Raw genomic sequence first — 26,555 nt, forward strand, 5'->3', positions numbered from 1 at the left:
TTAACAAGATAATCAATGAAAATTTTCCCCACCTCAAAAATGACCATCTTAACTACATTACAAAAGCTTATAGAACACCCAACAAGCAAGATCCCAGGAGAAACACTTCTAGACACATTATAGTAAAATGATAGATCTGAAAAATAAGGAAACAATCCTGCATGCAGCAAAAATGAAGAAGGAGCTATACTACAACGGGAAAAAAATTAGAATCACTGTAGATCTCTCCACACAAACAATGAATGCAAGAAAAGCCTGGGAAAGCACCATACGAGCCCTGAGAGCCAATAACTGCCAACCCAGACTGATATACCCGGCAAAGCTAGCATTCACATTCGATGGAGAACTGAAAACTTTTAATAGCAAAGAAAAACTAAATGAATACATAAACATTAAGCCAGCATTACAAAGAATTCTAAGAGGGGGGACACAACCTGAAGAAAGCAACCAGGAACTGGGACCTGCCCCAAACAGGCATTACTCAAAGTCTAACTGAGCAAGCACAGGAGGAAAGGAAAGAAGAAAAACTTAGGAAAATGGAATGGCAGGGACAACAATCCATCTCTCTATACTTTCTCTTATTATAAATGGGCTGAATTCGCCAATTAAAAGAAAACGAACTGAGGACTGGATCAGAAAACAAGACCCATCCATCTGTTGCCTTCAGGAGACCCACCTCTCAGCCAAACATACAAACAAACTCAGTGAAGGGGTGGAAAAGGATCTACCAATCAAATGCCCCCAGTAAGAAAGCAGGTGTAGCTATCCTGATATCTGACAAAATAAACTTTTCATTAAAATCAGTACAGAAAGACAAGGACGGACACTACATATTAATAAAGGGAACAATCCAAGAGGAGGATATAACCATCATCAACTTATATGCTCCAAATATTGGTGCACCCAGATATGTCAAACAAATACTCTCAAACTTACAGAATAAAATAAGTCCCAATACGATAATACTAGGAGACTTTAACACACCACTCTCACCAAAGGACAGGTCTACCAACCAGAGGATTGGCAAAGAAGCTACCGAATTAAGTGAGGCCATACTTCAAGCGGAATTAACTGACATCTACCGAGTATTTCACCCTAAAACAACACAGTACACATTCTTCTCAGCAGCTCATGGAACTTTCTCCAAAATAGACCATATCATAGTTCATGCAAGGAACTTAAGCAAATACAAAGGGATCGACATAATCCCCTGTATCCTATCTGACCACAGTGGAATCAAGCTAGCTCTCAATAACAAAGCATACCGCAGAAATTTCTCTAATACATAGAAATTGAACAGCATACTCCTTAACAATGCCTGGGTAACAGAAGAGATCAGAGAAGAAATAAAGCATTTCCTAGAACTCAATGAAAATGAAAACACCTCACAAAGAAACTTGTGGGACACAGCAAAAGCAGTCCTGAGGGGCAAATTTATTGCCCTCAGTGCCCACATCAAGAGAATGGAGACAGACCAAGTAAATAATCTCATGTTGCAATTAAAACAGCTAGAAAAACAAGAAAAAATGGGACCTAAAGCTACTAGACGAAGCCAGATAACCAAATTAAGAGCAGAGATTAACCAATTAGAAAATCAGAAAACCACAACCAAAATAAACCAAACAAAAAGCTGGTTCTTTGAAAAAATAAACAAAATTGATGGCCCGTTGGCAAGATTAATTAAAAAAAGAAGAGAGGAAACCCATATTAATAGGATTAGGGATGCCACGGGAAACATCACAACACGTACCCAAGATATCCAAACAATTCTAACAGACTACTTTCAAAAGCTATACTCTCTAAAGGAAGAAAATCTGGCAGAAATGGATGCATTTTTAGAGAAATACAAGTTGTCCAAACTGAGCAAAGAAGAAGTTAACCAATTAAATAAGCCATTATCCTATAATGAGATACAGGAAGCTATCAAAAGTCTTCCAACAAAAAAAAGCCCAGGACCAGATGGATTCACAGCAGAATTCTATAAGACCTTTAAAGAAGAACTAATACCCATACTCCTCAAGCTCTTCAGAGAAACAGAGAAGGAGGGAACTATCCCAAACTCATTCTACAAAGCCAATATCACACTCATCCCCAAACCAGGCAAAGACCCAACCAAAAAGGAGAATTACAGGCCAATCTCCTTGATGAACACAGATGCAAAGATCCTTAACAAGATTCTAGCTAACAGAATCCAGAAACACATAAAAAAAATAATACACTATGACCAGGTAGGATTCATCCCAGAGACACAGGGATGGTTTAACATACGTAAGTCAATAAATGTAATCCAGCATATCAACAGAGCCAAGGTCAAGAATCACATGATTATCGCCACAGATGCAGAAAAGGCCTTTGATAAAATTCAACATTCATTCATGCTAAAAGCTCTGGAGAAAATAGGAATAGAAGGAACATTTCTAAAAACAATAAAAGCCATTTATGACAGACCAATAGCCAATATTATACTTAATGGGGAAAAGCTACAACCAATTCTCCTAAAATCAGGAACAAGGCAAGGATGCCCACTGTCTCCACTCCTCTTCAATATAGTCTTAGAACCCTTAGCCAGGGCGATAAGGCAAGAAAAAGACATTAAAGGGATCCGCATAGGGAAAGAAGAAGTTAAACTATCCCTTTTTGCAGACGACATGATACTATACCTCCACGATCCCAAAAACTCCATCCCCAAACTCTTAGAAATCATAAATCACTTCGGCAAAATAGCAGGATACAAAATAAACCCACAAAAATCAGTTGCCTTCCTATACACTGATAATGTACAGGAAGAGAGGGAAATAAAGGGAGCAACCCCATTCACAATAACCTCACAAAAAATAAAATATTTAGGAATTAACCGAACCAAAGATGTAAAAGAACTATTTAATGAGAACTATAAAAAGTTAAAGAAAGAAATTGCAGAAGACACTAGGAAATGGAAAGACCTCCCATGCTCCTGGATAGGCCGACTTAATATAGTAAAGATGGTAATACTTCCAAAACTAATATACAAATTCAATGCAATTCCTATTAAAATCCCAATGAAGTACATCACTGAAATACAGAAAACAGTCCAAAAATTCATATGGAACAACAAAAGACCTAGAATAGCCAAAACAATTCTAGGGGATAAAGACAATATGGGAGGGCTATCCATGCCGAACTTCAAACTCTACTACAGAGCTATAATCACAAAGACAGCATGGTACTGGCACAAAAACAGACCCGAAGACCAATGGAACAGAATAGAAGATCCAGAAATAAATCCACAGGCCTACAGCCAGCTGATATTTGACAAAGGAGCCAAAGACATACAATGGAAGAAACACAGTCTCTTCCACCGCTGATGCTGGGAAAACTGGGCAGCCACATGCAGAAAACTAAAAGTGGACCCCAGCCTATCCCCATGCACCAACATCAACTCAAAATGGATTAAAGACCTTAACATTAAACCTGAATCTCTGAAACTACTGCAGGACAGAGTAGGAGAGACACTTGAACTAATAGGCACAGGAAGGAACTTCCTGAACAGAGTCCCAGGGTCACAACAAGTTGGAGAGAGACTCAACAAATGGGACTACCTTAAAATAAAAAGCTTCTGCACAGCTAAATCTATCACAACTAAGCTAGAAAGACAACCAACGAATTGGGAAAAAATATTTACCAGCAATATATCAGACAAGGGGTTAACATCCTGTATATACAGGGAACTCAAGAAACTAATCCCTCCCAAACCTAACAAACCAATTACTAAATGGGCAAGGGAACTAAAGAGGGACTTCTCAAATGAAGAAATAAAAATGGCAAAGAAACACATGAGGAAATGTTCATCATCCCTGGTGGTGAAGGAAATGCAAATAAAGACAACCCTGAGATACCACCTTACCCCAGTCAGAATGTCCCACATCCACAAATCAGCCAACGACAAATGCTGGAGGGGATGTGGAGAAAGAGGAGCCCTATTACACTGCTGGTGGGAATGTACACTTATACAACCACTTTGGAAAGCAGTCTGGAGGGTCCTTAGAAAGCTAAAGATTGACCTCCCTTACGACCCAGTCATACCACTTCTAGGCATCTACCCTGAACAACAGGAACCAATACACAAGGACACGTGCACCTCCATGTTTATTGCAGCACTGTTCACAATAGCTAGGATATGGAAACAACCTAGATGCCCCACCACAGATGAATGGATCCAAAAATTGTGGTATCTATACACAATGGAATATTATGCAGCCATTAGAAATGACAAAATAATGGCATTTGCAAGGAAATGGATGGAGCTAGAAGGAATCATGTTGAGCGAGGTTAGCCAAGAACGAAGAGACAAATGGTACATGGTCTCCCTGATAAGTGGATGCTAAATCCAAAATGTTAGGTGATACGACAAAACTAACAGGACTTAAGAAACAAAGAACTCCCACTCATCTGGTTGAACCACTACTAAATATCCCCATGCTGCTGATCACATATATGGTATATAACATGTGAACACTGTTATATATTACAGACTGTGATAGACAATTTGCTCCAGGAAAGTTAGAATGAACTTGTGACTTTAAATGAGCATCATTATTCCACAATACTGTGAATTTCCGGAAATTATGTAATCACTTAATCACAATCAAAAAAAAAAAAAAAAAAAGAACCTCGGGGAAGGGAGGGAGGGAGGGGATGGTGGAGGGAAAACAATGGAGGGGGTAACAATGTTCAAGAGGAAGTGTACTCATTACCTCACTCATGCAACTGTAACCCTCTGTATAGTATCTTTACAATAAAAAAAAATGTAAACAGCATAGAAAAAAGTGTCATTCAACTTACCAAGAAGAAATAGCAATTATAAATATAAGTACACCAAACATCAGAGCTCCTAAATACATGAAGCAAATATAATGATAAACCAATAGCAAGAAAACCTATTCCAACAGTAGAAGAATTTACTACACTGCTTTATATCAAGAGGTGATCAGACAGTAGGCCACAGACCAGTTAGACCCAGATATACCTAAAGCATAAACAGTAGCATTGTACATGTTGTCTCCAAGTGCACATGGGTTATTCAAGGCAGGTCTTAAAACAACTCTTTACTCATTTAAAAACACCCATATCATCTAAAAAAAAATCTCTCTTGATTGCAACTGAAGTAAACTGAAAATCAAGAGCAGAAGAAAAACTAGAAAAATCAACAAATACAAGCAAACTGTTCTCTTAAACAGCTAACGATGCAAAGAAAATACTAGTATATAAGGTAGAAAATTCCTGAGCCAAATGAAAATCAAAATATAATCAGAACATACTGGATGTGCAAAAGCAGTGCTAAAAACACTTGCTCACAAATCAAAGTCTGACAAACACTTAAGAATTAGACAAAAAGAGGACAAACTAAAACCAAAGCTCATAGTTGAAATGAAACTGAAAATTAGAGCCAAGATCTACAAAAACAGATGATTTTTCATGAGAATGTCAATAATAGATGATTAGAAGACAATGGAGAATAGCATTAACAAGCAATAAAATCAAGTTATTCTTCCAAAAGAAGATTGACAACTCCTTTGCTAGATTGAATAAGACAAAAAGAAAAGAATTTGTACCAATCCTCCTTAAGCTCTTCCAAAAGATTAAAGAGAAGGGAACAATTTCTATCTTATTCTGTGAAACCATGATTACCTTGATGGCAAAACCAAACAAAAACATAAGAAAACTAGATATTAATGTGAGCACTGGAGAAGCTGAGACTAGAAGATGGTGAGTTCAAACCCAGCCTGGGCTTTCACATAGTGAAATGCTATCCCCTCACCACCACCCCTCCAAAAAAAACCAAGTGAGCACATGATCCATGGTCTAGAAAATGAGTGACTTTGATACCTGGACATCTAGCCCCCATGACTGGGGACATGTCTTGTGACAACAGGGCTGAAGGTCTCCTATTGATACCTGGCAGCATTCAGAATGTTGCCATACATCCTTTCCCACACAGGTCAGCCCTATGCACAAAAAAAGACACTATAGCCTGTAATGTATCAGGTTTGAGAAGACAAGGCCAGGATAAAGGATCAAGGGGAGAGATGGGTGAGTATGTGGATGATGGATAGATGAATGATAGACGGATGATTGGATGGATGGGTAAATAGATGAGTAGATGGGTTAGTATGTGGATGATGGATAGGAGTTTCTTTAAAATACTGAAAATTGAATTACTGTTTGCTCCAATGATTCCACTTCCAATCCAAAACAGTTGAGGGAAGAATCTTGAAGAGACACTTGAACACTCATGTGGTTTTACATTTGTTGCTTATACACATTCCTATGGGATAAATTCCCAGTAGTAGGCTTCCTGAGATGAAAAGTGTATTTTCAGGTGAGATGGAACTCAGTGGTCCAGTGCTCACTTGGCACGGGATACCCCATGGTGCTCAGTATTACCTCCCAAAATATGTAAGACTGCTTTTCTGTTACCTTTGATAGATGTTAACAAATGGTCTTCTGATGACAATGTACCAATTTAGACTCCTTCACATAATATGTGAGTGTTTCTCATATGAGCATAGCTTTGTGGATTATAACCTTGTATATTTGTGCCAGTTTGATGGGTAGAAAATGGCACTCTAAATTCAATTTGCATTTCTTCAAATTATAAATGAAACTTAGAATTCTCGAACATTTCCATGGTACATTTTTATTTATTTCCTTCTCTCTGTTCCTGTAGACTATCTGCTTAAATTATTGGCTGATTTTGTATTGGATCACTTATTGCTTTCTTTTATTATTTGTTTATCTACAAACATGTCTATTCATGCGTACAGTGCATCTTGGTAAGTCACCTCTTTCCTCATGTTCCCTTTTTCGCCCACCTACCCTTCCCCCACCAGTCACATCCTTTCCAGATATATGCTTCGGGGATTGTGACTCCATTCATCTACCATTCCCTTTTCCAGACATCTACCTCGTTCCACTAAAATCTCCCACAATTCATGACATATGTCAACAACCCAATATCATTTTGTTAAAACTGCATTAGTTGTTCAAAAAGTTTACGCCATGGAGTTTCACTCCTGCATACATTATATTTTATTCAACTTGGTCATTTTACATGCAGATGTCCCTGTATGTGTTTACATGGGAAGTTGTAATTTGAGGTGTAACAGCCACATGTGTCCCCAGCCCCATTTTTTTCTAGATTGATCTATTTTCCTACAAAGGAAATAATAAAAATTATGTTCTTTTTCATGGTAGCATTATTTGAAAAGTAAAAATAAATAAGAGGGACTCTATTTAACAGATATAAGTTATATAAATCTAATCCTACCGTGGAGCAATCATGTAGCCTTTAAAAAGGTTCAATGTGAGTCGGGCACTGGTGGCTCATGCCTGTAATCCTAGCTACCCAGAAGACTGAGATCTGAGGATTGCGGTTCAAAGCCAGCCTGGGAAGAAAAGTCCTCATGAGACTCTTATCTCCTATAAACTACTCAAAAAAGCCAGAAGTAGCACTGTAGCTCAAGTAGTACAGCACTAGCCTTGTAGCACAGAAAGGCTCAGGGACAGCTCCCAGGTGCTGAGTTCAAGTCCCAGGCCCAGCAAAAATAAACAAACAAACAAATAAGGTTCAATGTGGGCTGGTATTTAACAGTGAAAGCTACAGTGAAAAGGAAATATGGACTCGAATTCCTATATGATCCCTATGAACATGCAGGTTCCTTCATGTGTATTCATAGTTTACTAGGTATGTATTTTTTCCAAGCACTATCATGAAGCTGTAAACAAAGCAGACAAGATAGCTGCCTACAGCAGTGCCTTGAGAACTTCACTGTGACTCACAGCTAAGTCAACCCACGCGTACCATAGGAGAGGCGATGACTTCGATAGTAAGAAGTGTACAGTGATAGGAGAAGGGAGTCCTAGGGTACAAGGCTTTCTCCGGAATGGTGTCAGGAAGGACCATTTCTTTGCAGTTACTTTAACCACTGAGAAGATAGCATCTGAGTCCCAAGTCCCAAGAAAATACCATTCAGGTATTGAAAGAAGACAATCTAGGCAAGGTGAACCAGAACCTTGGGGGTGAGATGTGTTTGACCAGGTAAAGGGAAGTCAGGAGGCAGTGTGCTCAGAGCAGTAGAGAGGGGGAGGAAGAGGTCGGAAGAGGAGAAAAAGCAAAAGGTTGGGAAGAATAGGTGTGAAGGTTGAAAGGGGTGACATTGATAAGGGGCGTTGCATTCACAAACTGTTTTGGCAACTCCTTTGTACAACTGACTTAGGTTTTTAATGGGATCATACAAGTCAATATGCATATGTATATTTTAATAAATATATATTTCATAAAATAACACAAGGAGGCTTTCAGCATGGTGGAATCATAGACCATTTAATTTTCTGCTTTGTAGTTTTTTGTTTTAAAAAGTATACCAGCTTATAATTGAACAATTGAATGACAGGAAGTACTGGGGATGAGAGAGGATAGGTTGACCGGTACACACCAAAAGCAGTTGTATCCTTAGATGGGGCCCAGGGCTTAAAGGAGCACATCCATTCAATGAATTTCCCTGGTGGAAGCTCGTTTGTGTTAGAGGAGAATGGATTTGGGAAAAATCTGGTCACATCTTTACTACAGGACTTCTCGGATCTTTTTACATATTACCATGCAAGTAGAAGAAAGAAGATTCAATGTTTTGACCACGGAGCCTGCCTGTCCACAAGCTATCTGTCACACACAGTGGAATACACTCTAAGAATGGTGAGGGCAGATCCAAACAGGCAGCCCACTTCAGCAGGGGTGAGGGGAATCTGCTGGAGGGGTAGGAGGGCGAGATCAGCACAGACAATTGCAGGGATTACTTTTCCATCATGCCTCTCTGTTGCCCTTCTGAACTGGCATGCCTTTGCCATCAGAGCAGTGACGCAGATGCCCTCAGTTGTCTACCTGAGACTCAATGGCATGTACTGAAAAGGTTTCACAGGGCAACGTGGAGTTGGATCTACTTGGTTAACCGTGACATTCCAGCAGCAAGTGGTACGACTATTTCCCAGAGTCCCAGACCATTTGCTTCCTTTCTGGGCATTAGCCAGAAAGCAACTAAGGCGCAAGAGAGGACAGCGAGTGGTTGTGGGGAGAGGTGGCCAGACTCAACGATTGCACAAGCCCACATTACCTTGGGCCTGTTAATATTAACTCAGCCTTCAGCTGGGGAAAGCATCAACCCCAGAGTCACTGCCCAAACAAGTTGTTTTGCTCATCTGGTTGGCAGAAATCAACAAGGCTCCTCATTTGGGACCCGAACAAGGCCCTCATTAATACAGCTTTCATCTGCCACTACCTGTTGGGGAGATGGTTCACTGGAGTGCAGGCACTGGTAGAAAATTGAGTGGGGCAGAAATCCAGGCAAAACATGAACTGTCAACCCCATGGCTTCCAAATGGTCACCATCTTCAGTCATCTCAATAACTGATCCCTCAACACGTATTCTAGTAATATCTTTCTTCCTCCTGGGCATTCCTGTATGAGGTATCGAGAAATATGTTTTGATTGCTAGTCATTGTTCCCAGAAATTAGGCTGATGTGAGTTCAACCAATTAATCATTTGTTCAACCGTCTTATAGTGAGTGAACTTTTATTCACGAATCATCTTATACTATGTACCTCCTTCCCCCGCATTCCAGTTCAGGGCTACACATCGTGCGATGTGTGGGTTCCATCTAAGTTCAGTGAACACTATTTAAATGAGATGCTTCTTTGTAAAGGAATCGGGGGCTTTGTAGTTAGGTACTCTGTTGTTCATTCACTGATTCTGAGGACTGTCGGAGGGCACAATGTGGACAGTAGAACAGGTGGTGCAGAACAACATGTGTGCACAGCAGAGGACTTGGAATCCAAACCATAGTCAGCTTGCTCAGTGGCACACCTATCGTATGGCAGCATCTATCTGGTCAAAGAAGAATGTTTTGTTGCTGCTGTTTGTTATTGTTAGTGGTTTATGTTCTTAGCACAAAGATGCCAGTCATCTAGAGTCTGGAACAAAACAAGCAGTTAAAATGTGAATGGCAGAATCTACGTGGTAAATTTAGTGTGTCCACTGTAAGAAAAATATTTAAACTTGGGTAGGTGTTTCATTTTTTCTTCCATAGTAAAAATTCAGAGGGGCAGGGAGCGTTCAATATCCCTTGTCATGTCACAAATGGGCTCAGAGAGGACAATTGGATTTTCTTCTTCCAAACTCATGTTGAAATCTTAACTCTGATAGCTCAGAATGTGACCATATATTTCAGAGGTAGTGTCCTTAATAGAGATAAACAAGCTCAAATAAGATGATTGGGGTGATAGCCTTAAACACACAGAATGTGACCATATTTGGGAGGTTGTATCCTTAAAAAGAGATCAAGCTCAAATAAGATGATTTAGGTAATAGCCTTACACACAGGATAGAATGACATGAATGTGGAGGAGCATTGTGTGAAGCTGCAGAGATACCAGGTGCACCTGAAGGTGATCTCTAAGCCAAGGGGAGTGGTCTGGACTAAATCCTTTGCTCAGATCTCTCAGAAGGAACCAACTCTGCCAACAGAACTTCTTGCCTTCTAAATTTCAAGATAATGCATTCCAGTTTTTTAAGTTTGTGGCATTCAATCTGGAAGCACTAATAAACTAGTATAGTGTAATCTGTACTAAAGGAGGCATATGAGGTCTTATGGTGTCCTGATCACATCCTTGAACTTGAACTTGAGTTCTTCTTGTAAGGAAGACTTTTGGTAGAGTTTTGGTAGAGTCCCCATTGCCTTTGGGAGCATGGCACACGTGCTTGTGGAAATGAGCGTGGACTAATGTTTGCCTTTTGAAGAAGTGAGTGGATGGGCAGAATGGTTGTTTATTGGGACCTAACGCCTAGCTAAATGTCCAATAAGGAAGCTTTAACATAGTGTTTTCCCTTGTTGACTTTTGATGCTCAATGAATTTTTCTGAATAAAGTATCAGATAAGATCGTTTAAAACCTCAACCAATTTGTTGGCATTTGGCTTCCATTAATAATAAGTCACTAATCAATTTTGGTAAGCCCTCGAACTCTACTATTTCTCAACAAAGGCATGGGTAATCGTCAGTTGTTTTTAGGATTGTTGGGAGGATTAAATAATCATCCAATTAAATAATCCTCCATTAAATAACTGCCCCAAGGTCACAGTAGTTGCTCAAGAAATGGAAATGGGAATCCTGAAGCTGGGCTGGATAAGCTTCATAAGGATTAGTAAACAGGCTCAAAGGCTTGTTTGTTCAATAAACAGGTCACCAATGGTGAAGGTCAGAATCAATATTCAGCTGATAGCAGATGTTTATCCCCATGAGAACTGTGAAATCATAAGGAACAAGACAGAATACAGATTCTCACTCTGCTTTAGCTTTAGCTAGGTATAGCTCTTGGTAAATCTTTCTTGAAACCTCTACTTCTAACATGAGTGTTAGATGCTACTAAAAGTAGCAAGCACCTGGACTTTGTGGCATTCCTTCTGTTCTGAATAGAGTTATTAGTAATTGAGGGGAAAAGCAATCACTTTTGTCAAACTAAACTCTCAGTCCTTTAACCAGTTACCATTCCGTACTGATGTTCCTTGGCGCTGATGTTTCTTGGAATTCTCTGCTTCTTGACTTCAGTTGTGACTATCATCTGTATTGTTTGTAATCAGCCAGTCAAGTCAAAGGTATGAGTCCTTACCAACCAGGTTAAAGAGTACCACTCCCCCAACTGAGTGGGAACTTTCCACTGACTTTACCAACCTCCTCCAACTGTAACCATCAGCTGGCCCATTCCTACCCAGCTATGAGAAGAAAAATGTGCACCTTTGCCTCCAAAAGGACAGCCTTCCCCCTCCCTGCAACAAGTAGGAGCCTTTTTACTAATGGTTAGAGTGCTCTCTAACTTCCTTGTATTACCTTATCACCCTGGTAACCAATTGTAAAAATATGTGAGCCTGACTCCTTAGCAACAAAAGAGATAATGTCACCCTTTGGGTTACTCCTTTGGTCTATCATTCTGCCTCGCTCTGGGAAGAGCAGCTGATCACTCTTCTTTACAGAAGCAAAATACCTTGATGAAAACTCCTGTATCTCTTGTGTGTCTATATCTTCTGACACTGGAGTGCCCTGTGTGTGTTTCCAACATAACCACCATGATTCTAGTTCTTTCTTTGCTCAGTTTCAGAATCCCCAGGATAATGATCTGGGAATCCTTATAATAGATCCAAGATGGCAGCCTAGATGGAAACCATTTGCCATCCTGTCACATGGGGTCTCTAAAAGGATGGCTAGGTCCTAGGTTTTCTGAGTCTGATCTTGTTCTTGGATAGAAATTGACTTCCTTTTTCACTTTTTAAGGGTTTTCATGTGGTAAACATGTGGGATCTTTTACTCTATGGAGTCTTATATCATGAATTGTCCTACTGTTCCATACCCCCTCTCCCAGAGACAGACCCATGATCCTCACTAGGACTTTGGTCCTAAATTTTAGTAACTTCAACTTTAAGTACCACCTTACTATCTTCTCCCTTGTTGGAACTCCTATATATCTGGAATAGTTTGAACATGATTTGTCCCTGCCTCCATTCAAAAGATGGATCCCTAATATTTCATGGTCATGGAATTAAGAAGGGGAAAACTAAATCCAACAATGGTGCTTAAAGGTGATTAGGTTTAGAAAAGATCCTTAGGGTGGAAGCCTCAAGATCTCCCCAGGTCAGAAGAGAAAGAGAAACTAATCATACAAACAGACATGTATGATTTTGGTGTCTTGTCATATAATGTTCTGAGCTCTCTTGGGACTGCCAGCAAGAAGGACATGGTCAGAACTGAGCCAATGTCAACACCATGCTCCTGAGCCTCTTCATTATTACTACCCTGCTTCAAGTATTTCACTGTAGTCATGAGTCTTTGTACAACATTCCAGAACAGGATTAATCCGTATTGCTTACAAGTTATCTCACTATTTCTTCTGCCCATCTCCCAACAGTCATGGTTAACAGATCAAGATGCTCTCCCATGAAGACAAGGACTTTCAAATGCTTTCTCAACCTGTTCTCCATTCTCCCAGACAGATCCTACTAATTGCTTGACATTGATGTATTAGTTAAAAATTTGGCCAGGTGTCAAGTGGTAGAGCGCTAGCCTTGAGCTGAAGAGCTGAGGGACAACGCCCAGGCCCAGAGTTCAGGCCCCACGACCGGACCCCCCCAAAAAAAATTTGGCCAGGTCATGTCAAGAAAGGTATCTAAAGAAACTCTAGGGAAAATTATTAAGTTGAGAAAAATTTACCTCAGTGCAAGTGTGTGTGTGTGTGTGTGTGTGTGTGTGTGTTTATAGAGCTCAGATTCAAATTGGTGCTGTGCAGACTACTTTCCTCTGAGTACTGTACCTCTGCAACCCCAGGATCAATTTCCAAGAAATCACCTGCTCCACAGTCAGTTGAAAATCTGAAGATCTGACTGTCACATGACTCAGCATGTCAAGCTCGTCTCAGTCTCTATGAGCTGTTAGCGTTGGAACAAATTTCTCAGCTTTTGTTGAGTTTACCTGCAAAATACAAGTAGAACTTCCTCACGGGGTGGTTTTAATACAGAGCACACATGCTACTAAATAAATGACACTCAGCAAACACTTTAGAATAGCTGTTCTCTCTACACATATTCTGACTCTCTTTATTAGTCCTGGGACTGTCAGTGCTTGGGTGTTTACATAAGGAAATCAAATACTGTTTTTTTTTTAATTTAATTTTATTTGTGAACATACTGTACAGAGGAGTTACAGTTACATGGGCAAGATAATGCGTACATTTCTTACCAAGCATTGCAGCCTCCTCCTTTGTTTACCCTTCACATCCCTTCCCAGCATCCCCCCTCCCCTCCTAATCCCAATCCTTCTCCTTCCCCCCCTTCCCCCCCTTCCCCCCCCCCCCCCCCCCGCACTAACATTGTAAAGCTCGTTTTGGACCTGACAACTTGTACTTTTCATTGTTGCAACAGGTCCACCTGTATCCTTAAACAACTGGTTTTTCCCCATCTCCTCCACAAGTTATACTGACATCAAATATAGTGAAAGCAGGAGTTATACTGTGGGGGAGGGACATACAAAGCAACAAAGAGATAATCTTATAAATGCGTTAGAAACACATGCATGAAAGAAAAAAAACATTAAAATACACATCTAAGGGTTCATCACATTATCTGACCTTTTCCGCTTGACTCATACATATACTAGATATTACAAATAAGGGAAACCATGGGACCTACGTTTCTTTGGGCCTGGCTTACTTCACTTAGTATAATTTTTTCCAAGTTTTTCCATTTCCTAACAAATGAGGCAATGTCATTCTTTCTGATGGAGGCATAGAATTCCATTGTGTATATATACCACATTTTCTTGATCCATTCATCTACTGAGGGGCATCTGGGTTGGTTCCATATCTTAGCTATGGTAAATAATGCTGCAATAAACATAGTTGTGCTGGTAGCTTTAGTGTGGTCTTGTTTGTAAACATTAGGGTAAATGCCCAAAAGTGGGATTGCTGGGTCATAGGGGAGCTCTATGTGAAGTCTTTTGAGGAACCTCCATACTGCTTTCCAAAGTGGTTGAACAAGTTTACATTCCCACCAACAATGAAGTAAGGTTCCTTTCTGTCCACATCCCCTCCAGCATCTGTTGTTGTTAGAGTTCTTGATTTTTGCCGTACTAACTGGAGTGAGGTGATATCTCAATGTTGTTTTGATTTGCATTTCTTTTATGGCTAGGGATGTTGAACATTTCTTCATGTGTCTATTGGCCATCCTTCTTTCTTCTTCAGAGAAGTTTCTCTTTAAGTCTTTCGCCCACTTATTTATTGGGCAGTTGTTTCTTTGAGGATTTGTTGTTGGGGGGTTTAATTTTTTGAGTTCCAAGTATATTTTAGATATGAGACCCTTGTCCGTTGTATGGCTAGTAAAGATCTTCTCCCAATCCGTGGGCTTTCTATTGATCTTGCTAGCTATGTCATTTGCCCTGCAGAAGCTCTGCAACCTTATGCAATCCCATTTGTCCAACCTTTCTTTGATTTGTTGTGTTTCCGGGTCTCTATTCAGAAAATTTCAGCCTGAGCCAAGGAGACCTAGGGTTTCTCCTATTCCATCCTGTAATATTTTCAGAGTGTCTGCTTTGACTTCAAGGTCTTTGATCCATTTGGAGTTGATTCTGGTGCAGGGTGAAATCAAATACTGTTTATGCCTGGTGTTATGAGAAGGGAGCCAAGATGATGGCCGGGAGGAATATGGTATGAACACAATGAAGCGCTAAGTTCTTGAGGACATGGCCCGGAGTTGCTTAGCCAGTGTTGCCTGTCTGTTCTTTTTCACTGTGAATTACCTGCCCCTCCTTGGGGAGCATCTCAAGCCCACCCTCTCCCAGGAATCTCCACTGAGCACTGACTCCTCTTTGTCTTTGTGAATCCCAGTTAAATGTTGTTAGTTCAACAGAACCTTGTCAATCCAGGATTCTTTCAGCCAATCCAGAGTCTCTTATTTCAGAAATTTTCCTGTGCCTGTATCTCTACTCCAGAAATATGAGGATGGACACAAAAGGCACCAAGGCCTTCGAGTGAGACCTACGTGTTGAAGGCAGCTATCAGAGGTGCTCTTGCATAATCCCTCTTTAATGCCTACCCATAGTCACACTTACAATATAGCAGGTACTTCAGAAGTAGATAGATGGGTTGAATGGGTGAATGGGGGGTGGTTTATTGGGTAGATGGATAGGTGGATGGATGGATGGATGGATGGGTGAATGATAGATGATGGATGTTGGATGGATCATGGATGAATCATGGATGGATGATAAATGATGGATGATGGATGGATAAATGGACGGATGAAGGATAGATGAGTGGATAGATGGGAGGGAGAGAAGAAATAAGGGAAGATGGGGAATCACTTCCCTAATCAGCTTGACAGTTTCTCTCAGTTTGACAGTACAGTGTGACTCCTCCCAACTTGGAAGTCTCTGTTCCTCCGTGTCTGCACGTATCACTGAGCACCACGCACTGCTGGGACATTTGCCTGTGGAGGGAACGAGCCGGCCTTCCCACATGACTGAGCCCCAGGATCGGCAGTTACCCTGGTGCCCTCCCACTCCTCAGCCCAGAACAGCTTCCCACAGAGGCCAGTTTTAAAGGTGTATCAGACTCTGGACACACAGCCTGTAAGTACAACTTACCTGCCGCTGGCCTCTGGTCTGGCCCCCAGGACTCCATTAGCCCCTGCAGACTGTGGGCAATGTGGGTGGGGGATGTGCTGAGTCCCCTGCCCCTTCAGGGCAGCATACCCCACAGACCAGGAGGTCATGTGCATGTAGACTGGATTGTGAGGGAGCACCTTACTCTGAAATAGGGAGCTGATGATGGATAAAATCAAGCCCCTTTCTTTGGAGGCAGCAGACCCAGGCAGGAATCCTGACTTAGCCACTAGCTGACCATTGACTTTGAAGAGGCCTCTTCCCTTACCTGGGACCAATTTGTTTTTTGAAGAGATGGGTTGTGAGCCCCTCCTCCGAAGGTTCAGGGACGGAACTTTAAGGAAAAGAATACAGAGAGAAGTGTAGAAGGCATTAAGGGAAAAAGGGAGATAGACATGCAGAGGTGTCACACAGAGGGCTAAAGCAGAGAGTTTCCCTAAGCAGGAGGAGCAAAGAAAAGCTAGAGAAAGCTGGAGCAGGGCAGGATGAACCTGTGGTCAAGACAGGTAGAGGTATAAAGCCGAAGAAACACTGAGGACTGGGACAAATACCTGGCTTCTCTCTTTCTTCCAGGACTTCACCATCAAAGCCGAGAGGAAACTGGTGGGCAGGACATCCTGGCAGCACAGACCGACCGGCAGAGCACAAGGGAGGACCTAGGCCGGAGACTGGCAGCCAGATCAGGTGAGCCGATGAACAAGTGCTTTGACTCTATGTTGTGGGTATATGGGGATTATAATCAGAGCAGGGAAACATTCTGACCACAAGCTACAAACACCTGCAGAGTGGTAGGAGGGCTGTTTTCCTAACATCGTCAATGGGGCTTTTAGCCCTTGTTCTAAACAGTAACTAACTTCTTTAACTTCTTTTTTTTTAATCTTTTAATACTTGTATAGAGGAGTTGCCACTTAACAAAGCAGTTTGTGAATACAATGCATCTCCACCAGTACCCCTCGCATCCCTCCTCTACCTACCCCTTCCCTTACTTTCCTTAATTTTGTAGTATAGCCAATCAATTCTTGACTGCATTCTCTCTGCACATGTGTGGTTTGATGGCACATCTGTTGCATTCCACGCAGTCTCTTCTCCCAGCAGGCCTCAGGCAGTGACGAGCAACAGGTAGCCCTACCTCCATTCATCCCTGACACTTACATCCTTCCTGATTCAGAGTCAAGCCCCCAGCCCAGGTCTGCCTGACTCCAAAGCCCAGTGTATCCAAACACTCGCTGCTCTCCATTTAAGCTAACCAACCATCTGGGCCCTTGGTGGAAGGACAGAGCAGTAGGAAGCCTTTGGGGGTGACAGGCCTTGCTGTGCTGTGTGGCTGAACTGGGTGATGGTACTGTTTCTTTGTGTAGGATGACGCACCCCATTCTGTTCCTCTGGCTGCTGGTGGTCAATCTGGATCCTCATGCCTGTGGCCAAGGGATCCCTGACCAGGAAAATTCTTCCATATCAGAGAATCAGAAGGCTGCTTCCTTCCTGAACAACTGGAGCTTTGCATTCAGCCTGTACATCCAGTTGGTAATCTCCAACCCAGGCACCAATGTGCTCTTTTCTCCACTCAGCTTCTCCATTCCCCTCACACTGCTGGCCCTCCAGGCCAAGCCAGAGGCCCGAGATCACACCCTACAGAGTCTGGGATACTTCACCATGGTCCCCAAGGCCCAGGCCCACACACACTACGGCCAGCTCCTGCAAGCTCTCCTGCCGCCCCCTGGGAAGTGCCAGGTGAACACGGGCAGTGTGCTGTTTGTGAACAGCTATCAAAACCTGGAGCAAAAGTTTGTTCAGACAGCCCAGAGTCTGTACCACACCAAGGTCTTCCTTGCCTCCCTGGGGAACACTCAGAGAGTCAAGCAACAGGTTGATGCAGCCTTGCAGGAAAAAACCCACGGCAAGATCAAAAACCTTCTTCTGGACCTGGAGTCACATTCTGTCATGATCCTGGCCAATTATATTTTCTTTAAAGGTAAATAAACCTCTACTGGCCATGTGAAAACCTCTTCACATGTCATTGTCCAAGATGCAATTTCCTTTCCTCACCCTACATTGCTTTTCCTGGGCCTCTTCAAGGCTTCATTCTGTGGATTCCCTTCTCTCTCCCATCTCTTCAGCCTCTCTCTTCTGCAACCTTCCTCTGAACAACCAAACTCTAGTTCCCCTTATAGCTATAATCCCCTAGTCTCCCTTTTCTGATACAACCGAACTTTTCAAAGGAGGAACCTTCATCCTGGACCAACTACACAATTTTCAAGGCCAAGTAACAGATGACTAGGTGGGTCTCTTCAGTCCCCCAAATTGCAGAGCCGTGACCTCATAACAGCAAACCCCCTGCAGATCACTGTGAGATCGCCAGGGTTATATCATCCTTGAAGTCAGCCCTGCCCACGTGAACTGGGCCATGCTACCTCCTGTTCCATAGCACGTGAGTCTCCCTTCTAGCTCCATTACTCTCTGGTCCCACATGGTTTGACCAAGTGCCTCCCACCCATTGCACAAAAGACCCTCTTGACTACCCTTCCACACTCATGGTGCCTGGCTGAATCTGGCAGTGTGGTTGACATACCTCCAGATGCTCCCCTCTCCTGGGGTCCCTGTGGCCTTCTGACCCACCTCACCCTCCCTCTGCCCCAGTCTTTCTCCCTCTCACATGCAGCCCACTCCCATGTTGATATGCCATAGAGTTCTTCCTGGGCCTGTTTTTCTTATGTGAGTCTCTCAGGCATCTGGGCCACTGGCAGCCTCTAACCTCTCAATTGGAGCCTCCAACTCTGTCTACATTCCCACACCCTACCAACCACCTGGTCACCTCTTTCTATATAAAGTATCCCAAGCTTAGCATGTCCCAAGCCTGAAGAGTTTCTTCCTTCTATCTCCTCCACCCTTTAAAGCTGTCTTTTCTTGCTCCTTTTCTTCCAAATCGCAGTACTCAGCCCCAAATTCAGCCCAATCCAGTACTTCAAAGTCCATCCTACACCATCCCCCAACTAACTAGTCAGGCTAAGAGAGTCTACAAGCCATGGTCTTCACCCATCGGACCTCCCTTCCCACTGACCATTGTTCTGTCCAGTGGTCACTATTCTAGTCCAAAGTCCATTATCTCTCACCAAAACCACTGCAACTGCTCCTCGGCAGGCCTTTCTGTCTGCAGCTTGCCTCCTCCTCAGTACCTCTAGCCCACTCTCCATGCTCAATTTGGGTTGACTGTTCTCTTTGACCTTGTATTTCAGCTTAGACCCTTTCAGTGCCCCTGATCCCCATGGAGCCCCCTTAGAATGTCTTGCAGGAACCAGAGGGGCTGAAAATGAGACCTGGCCCAGCTGGCTCTTCACCTACATTTCTCGTTGCTCACGCTACCCTACCCTCCCTCCACCAAGACAGGCCTGCCCTGAGTTGTGGGAGCCCTGGCTCCTGCTGGCCCTAACATGCCACTGCCATTGTTTGAAGTGTCCTTGGCTCCTCACTTCTCCCAGCCAGAAAGGGCACGCCCTGCAGAGCCTGCTCAGAAATCAACTCCTGACCAGCTCCTCTAAAAGAGGAGGCTGTCGGCTTTAGGAATACCAACAAAATGAGACATCATTGTATTCAATAGTGATCGTGTCTCTGCCACTCAGGTTTAACTGGAAACCCTCTATTAGATTCTTCCCATTGCAGTTTGGGCCATGCTTCCTGGACATTCAAATGGAGGTAGCCAGACAGCCAGTGGGAGGTAGGCCTGGTGCTCATGAGAGGAATGGCCTGGGGAAGAGAGAGCCTGGGGAAGAGGAGCCTTCAGTGGACAGGTCAGTTAGCCTGCGGATGGGGGTCACCAGGCCTCCCTCCTGTATTCTTCCTTCTCTGAGGACACACGGTACTGTGATGTTCTGAATACTACCGCAAGCACAGAGGCTCCTTTGCCCAAGACAGTATACAGTTTTGTAGCATACTTGCTTTTGCTGCAGCTGGCCACTGTGAGGACTCAGAGCTCAGAAGATCAGCTGCCTGGCTCTCCTCAGCACCTCCTGTACTAGCTGGAGCCCATAGCTTCATCCCTACTGCCCTGAAAGGCTCACCACATGTCCCTGGGGATCCAGACATCCTAGTTCCTGCCTAGAGCCTTAGCTAGCAGAGTAGGAAGGCAGGAAGCTGGCTCATGGGAGACAGAGTGGGTTCACCCTCTCCTAGCACTAAAACTCACAGACCTGCCTTCTAGCTTCTCCACAGGATGTCAGAGAAGGGGTCACTAGCCTACAGGTATATATTTTTTTTATCTGTTTATTTTAATCATTCAACGTGTTTACTTGTAGATTTATAGGCACATTCTGGTTACTGCAAATGAGGAAAACTAGGCAGCCTGTGTTTCTTTGACTCTGGCTTCCTTTGCTTAATATAAAGCAGTATGGAGGTTCCTTAAATAACTAAACATAGAGCTTCCCCATGACCCAGCAATCCTACTCCTGGGCATTTATCCAATGGACCACAACCCAGGCCACACTAAAGCCACCAGAACAACCATGTTCACTGCAGCACTGCTTACCATAGCCAACCTAGATGTCCCTCAGTGGATGAATGGATCAAGAACATGTGGTATAGATACACAATGGAATTCTACTCATCCATCAGAAAGAATGATATTGTACCATTAGTAAGGAAATGGAAAGACTTGGAAAAATAATATCAAGCAATGTAACTAGCTTTATTTCTATCCATGACAGACATCAGTCTCCTTGTTTACCCTGCTCCTTGCATTCCCCTAGACTCTCATGTATGCCTGTATCTCAGACCACAGAAGTGGTACCTGGCAGCTGACAGCTGGCAGCCTGAGCATCTGTCTCCCTTTGATTTCAGGGAAATGGAAATATCGCTTTGACCCAAAGCTCACTGAGATCAGACCCTTCTGGGTGAGTGAGGAGCTCACAGTACAAGTGCCCACCATGCAGCGGCTGGGCTGGTTCCAGCTCCAGCACCGCTCAAGCCTGCATAGCCATATCCTACGGTTGCCCTATGCCTGCAGACTCACTGCTGTCTTCATCCTTCCTGATGTGGGGAGGACCAGGGAGGTGGAGGAGGTGCTGATGGAGGAGAAGTTTGACACGTGGACCCGACCCTTCCCGCCAAGGTAAGACCCCAGTTACCTCTGCTCCTTGACAAATGGGATTCTCCCCACAGTCCCCCAGCCCTGGGTCTGAGCTAGGACACTTGTGGATGAAATCACAGACTAGTAATTAGTCAGGATGCAAGCACTCGGTTCTCCATGAGAGGGGAGAGAATTGGGTGAGCCAGCTCAGCAAAGATAGCCCCATCTAAATCATCTTTATCCCCTCTCCCATGTCCTCCCATTTATAATTTGCATACTTGAACTGTATGCACTAGAAAGCTAAGACTCAGCGCATCCCAGGCAGGATTTGAATGAGGCCCACACTGTGAGGAGGTCCTCTGAATAAATGGCAGCTGGTGTGATAGTCACCAGGGATCAGGACTGCGGTATGCAGGGCCATCCCGAAGCAGCTCAGCTCTGTCACACTCTGGGATCAACTTGCTTGTTTTACTCAAGTGCTAGAGGTCTTTGCTCCTCAAAATCTGACCAGCAACATTATCTTTATCTGTGAGTTTGCCCCAAATTTAAGATCTTAGTTTCCATCTCACACTTACAAATCCAACTTTTCATTTCATCAGAACCTAGGTGATTCATGTGTACATGAAAGACTGAGAAACCAAGCTGGGTACCAGTGGCTCAGGCCTGTAAGCCTAGCTACTTAGGAGGCTGAGTGTGGAAGGATTGCTGTTCCAAGTCAGCTTTGGGTAGAAAGACCAGGAGATTCTGTCTCAAGGTAAGAAGTTGGGCACGGTGACAAGCACCTGTCATCCTAGCTTCAATGGAAAGTTTAAAATAGGTGGATCACTGTCTAGACAGAAAATAAGATCTTATCAAAAAATAAACATTGCAAAAAAAGAGCTGGAAGTGTGGGTCAATACTAGACCACCTGCCTAGGAGGCACAAAGCAACAAACACAAAATTGAGAAATCTTGATCCAGACCTCAGGTAAATCCCGAGGCTTCCAGGCCAACCTTCCAGTTCCCTATCACTACAAACCACCAAGTGCTGAGCTGGGCGATTTCCACACCTGTCCCCAGGCCGCCATCCTGCCCTTGTCTCTGTGTTATAGGAAGTCTGGCAACAACATTCTGGATGCCATGCATAAGATGTCAGCCTTCCAGCCTCCTTGTGACAGAATCTGTCCCCAGTCATTGCCAGATACCAATCGTTTTCCAGATGAAGGATCATACAGTGAGCTTTGGAAGGCAGAATCTGCCACTGTCCTCAGCCCTTCAGCTTCCTTGTTCCCCCAAATGCCTGTGTGAAAAGACATGGAATTGAGACTCTTCGAGAATTTTTTCATGTCTCCAAGGCCCCTCCCAGGCTTGTGGTGTGGCTCTCTGTTGCTCAGTTCATTCAGTTCTATACATGGAGCCATGAAGAGGCTCTGGATGGAGAAGGAAGAATACACACTTCCTTGTGGCTAAAGCAGTTGAGAAACTAAAGCTGGGCTCCTAGGCACACAGATACCACCCAGCTGCTACGCAGGAAGGGTCTCCGAGTCAACTTGGATTTGCCTCTGTGTGTGTGTGTGTGTGTGTGTGTGTGTGTGTGTGTGTATGCTAGTTCTGGGGCTTGAACCTGGGGCTTCATGCTCTTGCTTTTTTGCTCAAGGATACCAGTACTATCACTTGAGCCAACCTCCATTTCTGGCTTTTTCATTATTTGAAGATAAGAATCTCCTCAATTTGTCTACCTTGGCTGGCTTTGAACCCACACCTCAGCCTGGTGAGTAGCTAGGATTACAGGTGTGAGCTACCAGCTCTTAGCTTATGCTTTTGAGGAACAAATTTGGAAAGGTAACCACAGGAGCAAGCAGGAAAATGTGGCAGGCAGTTTCTGCTCGGGGGCCCTTAAGATGTTTTAGAGACAAGGAAATAGGAAAAGATAGACAGTCAAACAGACAATCTGACAGCCTTTCTCGTTTTGCTGGCTACAACCCCTCTGAAAAACAGCAGCACCGCTTTGGTTAGGAGTCAGTCCTAGTGTTTTCAGAAATGGTGTGACTTTGGGCAAACTCTTAGCCTCCTCCTGCCCTGCCCTATTATCTCATTTGCAAAGTAGACACCATGGGCAGCTGTCCCCAGAGTTCCCAGGAGGGGAAAAGGAAGCTAGCTGGGGATACCTGCTTACTGCGGGCTGAGAGTCCACACACCGCCCTCTATCCCACTCCACTCATCTGTGTGTAGATCACCAAAAATAGCATTGAAGCCATTTTCTCCTCTCTTCCCTTGGAGTAGCAGGAGGAAGCTGTATTTCCCTAAATTCTCCTTTCTGGGGAGAACGCAACTGGAGCAGGGTGCGCTGCTGGCCAACAGTGTGGATCTTTTCAGTTACCGCACAGGCCTCTCCGGAATCACAGCACAAGCCACACCCATGAAGGTCTCCAGGGTAAGTTCAAAGGCCACGAGGACGTACTGTTCATATGGATGAGTGTGTTTTTCACCTTCCTGGTTTTGAGCAGGACCCAAATGCCACCCGCCACCCCAAGGCCGTCCCCTGCTTGGTGGAAATGGTGAAGTAAAACATCAGCCCCACCAGCTGTCCTGAGTCTCAGAGGCAACCAAGGGAGGGGGCATGCCAAGCTCACTCTTTGGAAGGAGGCAGTGGGGAACCTCAGGCTGAGTGCCTGTGCAGTCTGACCCCTTCGGCCCAGAGATGGACACCTCGCGTTACCCAAGTCTTGAAGAGAGTTGCGCAGGGATGGGCTGTCTGATAAAGTAAATTGCATGGGGAGGAGAGTCTACATTACACAAGAATGGAGTGGAATCTTCCCCAAAGAAAGAATCTTGAAGTTTTAATGGCAAAGAGAACAGAAGGAGAAAGTGGCCACAAGTACTGGCTGGCTTTGGGCAAAAGCAAATGACAGGGGAGGGCTGTGAGCAGTCATGGGTGGGGAGGGCCATGGATGAGCAGGGCTGGGGAGGGCCATGGGTCCAGCTCCTGGGCCAAGGGCCACAGGACCTTGATCACCAAACTGAGGTGCTTGGCTGGTCATGCAACGTGTGAGTGAGGAAGCAGGCTCCCAGTGGAATTTGAGCATGAGAGCTCCAGCCCATGGAAGGGACCATGTCTCAGCTACCGAGGCCAGCAGAGGACAAGCTAGAGAAGGACCATCAAGAAAGAAAGGGTATGGAAAGAAGGGTCGGAAAACAAGGGTTTTTAGAAGGTAGAATGCCAGCACTTGGCAGCTTGCAGGAGTGTATAGGGTCAATAAAAAGAAAAGAATTTTCTGGAAGTCAGGGAGTGTGTGACAAGCTGCCGGGGCATCACAGGAACACGGTGAGCTCTTCCCCAGACACCCAAGCTACCTGTGGGTGAGAGAGTGAGTGAGAGCAGGAGACCAGGCAGGCAGGGAGCCTGAGGGCTTCAGTGTCCTGGAGCTGTATAAATGATTACACTGAGTCATTACCAGGAGACAGGATGTTCCAGGTCCTGTCTCTAGTCTGGACAGTACCAGGACTGGATTCTGAATTTCCTGGGCCAGGACCACATGGAGGGTCCGGGGTGGGGGGCAGGAAGTGCAGTACCTACTTGGTGAACACTGTGACCCTTGGTCCCCAAAGGCAGAGCACTGGGCTGAACTGACTGTGGACGAAGGAGGAGAAGAAGAGGAAGACATCAAGGACCTCGGCTCATTTCCCAGGCAATTCATCCCTGCTTTCCACTTCAACAGGCCCTTCCTGTTGCTGATCATTGAGGAAGTCAGCCACAACCTTCTCTTCATGGGGAAGGTGATAAATCCCAATGTAACTTTGTAGGTGACAAGGGAATGCTCTCTTGTCCCCAATCTCCATCCCCAGTGGGCTTCTGAAGGAAAAGGAAGACCAAGAGCAGCTCTCAGGGTGCACCTGGCCCAGGTACACAGTTCACAGGTCCATTTTCCGATCTTAGCTCAAAGCCACATCCAGTGATTGTTCCCTTCACAGGTGATTGAACCAAGGTACAAAACACAACTTTGCACCATCAGAAGCTAAGCTCACTCCCCAATATCCTTCGTGTGATGGTCAGCCATGTCACTCTTTAGGCCTTTACCAGCTTCATGTTCTCTTTTGGCTTCTCAGCTTTTCCTTCCCTTCTGATTTCCTCAGACCCTTACCACTCAGATTTTAGTACAGCTACCTTTTTTCATAGGATCAACTGCATGAATCAATAAGTGACAACCTTACAAACGGTGTTTGGGTGGACAGGTGTATCCCTGGAAGGGCTGGGAAACCACTAAGAGTATCTGGGGGGTATGTTTGTGAGATTAGAGAGAGCAGGATTGTTTATCATGGCTGCCTGATGGCTCCTGACATGTGTAGGTTTGCAGAGTGTCATGAGTCTCAGTCTCTTCAAGGTGGCTGGGAGACAGGGCCTGCAGAGAATGCCTCTGGATATCTTTGATGGAAGAGCTTACTCAATATTCTGTCATGTGAATGCTTGCATACTGATGTTCAGTGGCTCTATATCTCCAGCCCTTACACACTCCATCCTAAATAAAGACTTCCTTCCATCACCTTTGAGTCTTTGCCTCACACTTTGTTGGTCCCAAATCACTTTAGCTACTGACCTGATTACTTCTTTCACTGGCAAAATACATGCAATCCCTTGCCTACCCAGAGGATATGAGATAGATAGCTAGACAGACAGACAGACAGACAGACAGACAGACAGACAGACAGACAGACAGACAGACAGACAGACAGACAGACAGATAGATAGATAGATAGATAGATAGATAGATAGATAGATAGATAGATAGATAGATAGATAGATAGATAGACAGAGAGGCAGATAATCATTTCCTCTTCCAGCTAATACACCATTGCTTGAAAAACTATCCAAGTTGGGGTAACCAACCATTTCAGTTTGCCTGGAAATAAAAGGTTTGTAGAACATGGAATTTTGAGTTTCATGACAAGAAAGTCAAGGATATGCTAAAATCAGGAACTAGGTTGTGGAGATGTTGGCACAGCTCTATAATTAAAAGTTATTGAATTATAGGCTGAAACAGTAAATTTTATAGTTTTTAATCTCAATGAAGCAGTTAAAATTTTTAGAAACTAATATGCTTAGGAAGAAATTTCATTGCTTTAAATTTACATATTAGCATACAAACTTTAAAAAGTTTATGAGATAATCACCATCTCAAGAAGTTAGAAAAAGAGCTGGGCGCCGGTGGCTCACGCCTGCAATCCTAGCTACTCAGGAGGCTGAGATCTGAGGATCACGGTTCAAAGCCAGCCCGGGCAGAAAAGTTCG

The 26,555-nt window shown here is 43.9% G+C and overlaps 1 protein-coding gene across 1 annotated transcript; it reads left to right on the forward strand.

Moving 5' to 3' along the window:
• Positions 1-16,162: 16,162 nt before the first annotated feature.
• On the forward strand, positions 16,163-25,730 carry LOC122118815 (alpha-1-antitrypsin-like). The gene is made up of 6 exons (XM_042692778.1): positions 16,163-16,198; positions 16,805-16,915; positions 17,590-18,203; positions 21,062-21,332; positions 23,552-23,702; positions 24,878-25,730. The coding sequence occupies exons 3-6, from the start codon at positions 17,591-17,593 to the stop codon at positions 25,070-25,072; spliced, it is 1,230 nt and encodes a 409-aa protein (XP_042548712.1). The 5' UTR covers positions 16,163-16,198; positions 16,805-16,915; position 17,590; the 3' UTR covers positions 25,073-25,730.
• The last annotated feature ends 825 nt before the right edge of the window (positions 25,731-26,555 follow it).

Source organism: Dipodomys spectabilis, unplaced genomic scaffold (assembly GCF_019054845.1).
Source record: "Dipodomys spectabilis isolate Male_0828 unplaced genomic scaffold, ASM1905484v1 ptg000157l, whole genome shotgun sequence".
In the NCBI taxonomy this organism is placed as follows: Eukaryota; Metazoa; Chordata; class Mammalia; order Rodentia; family Heteromyidae; genus Dipodomys; species Dipodomys spectabilis.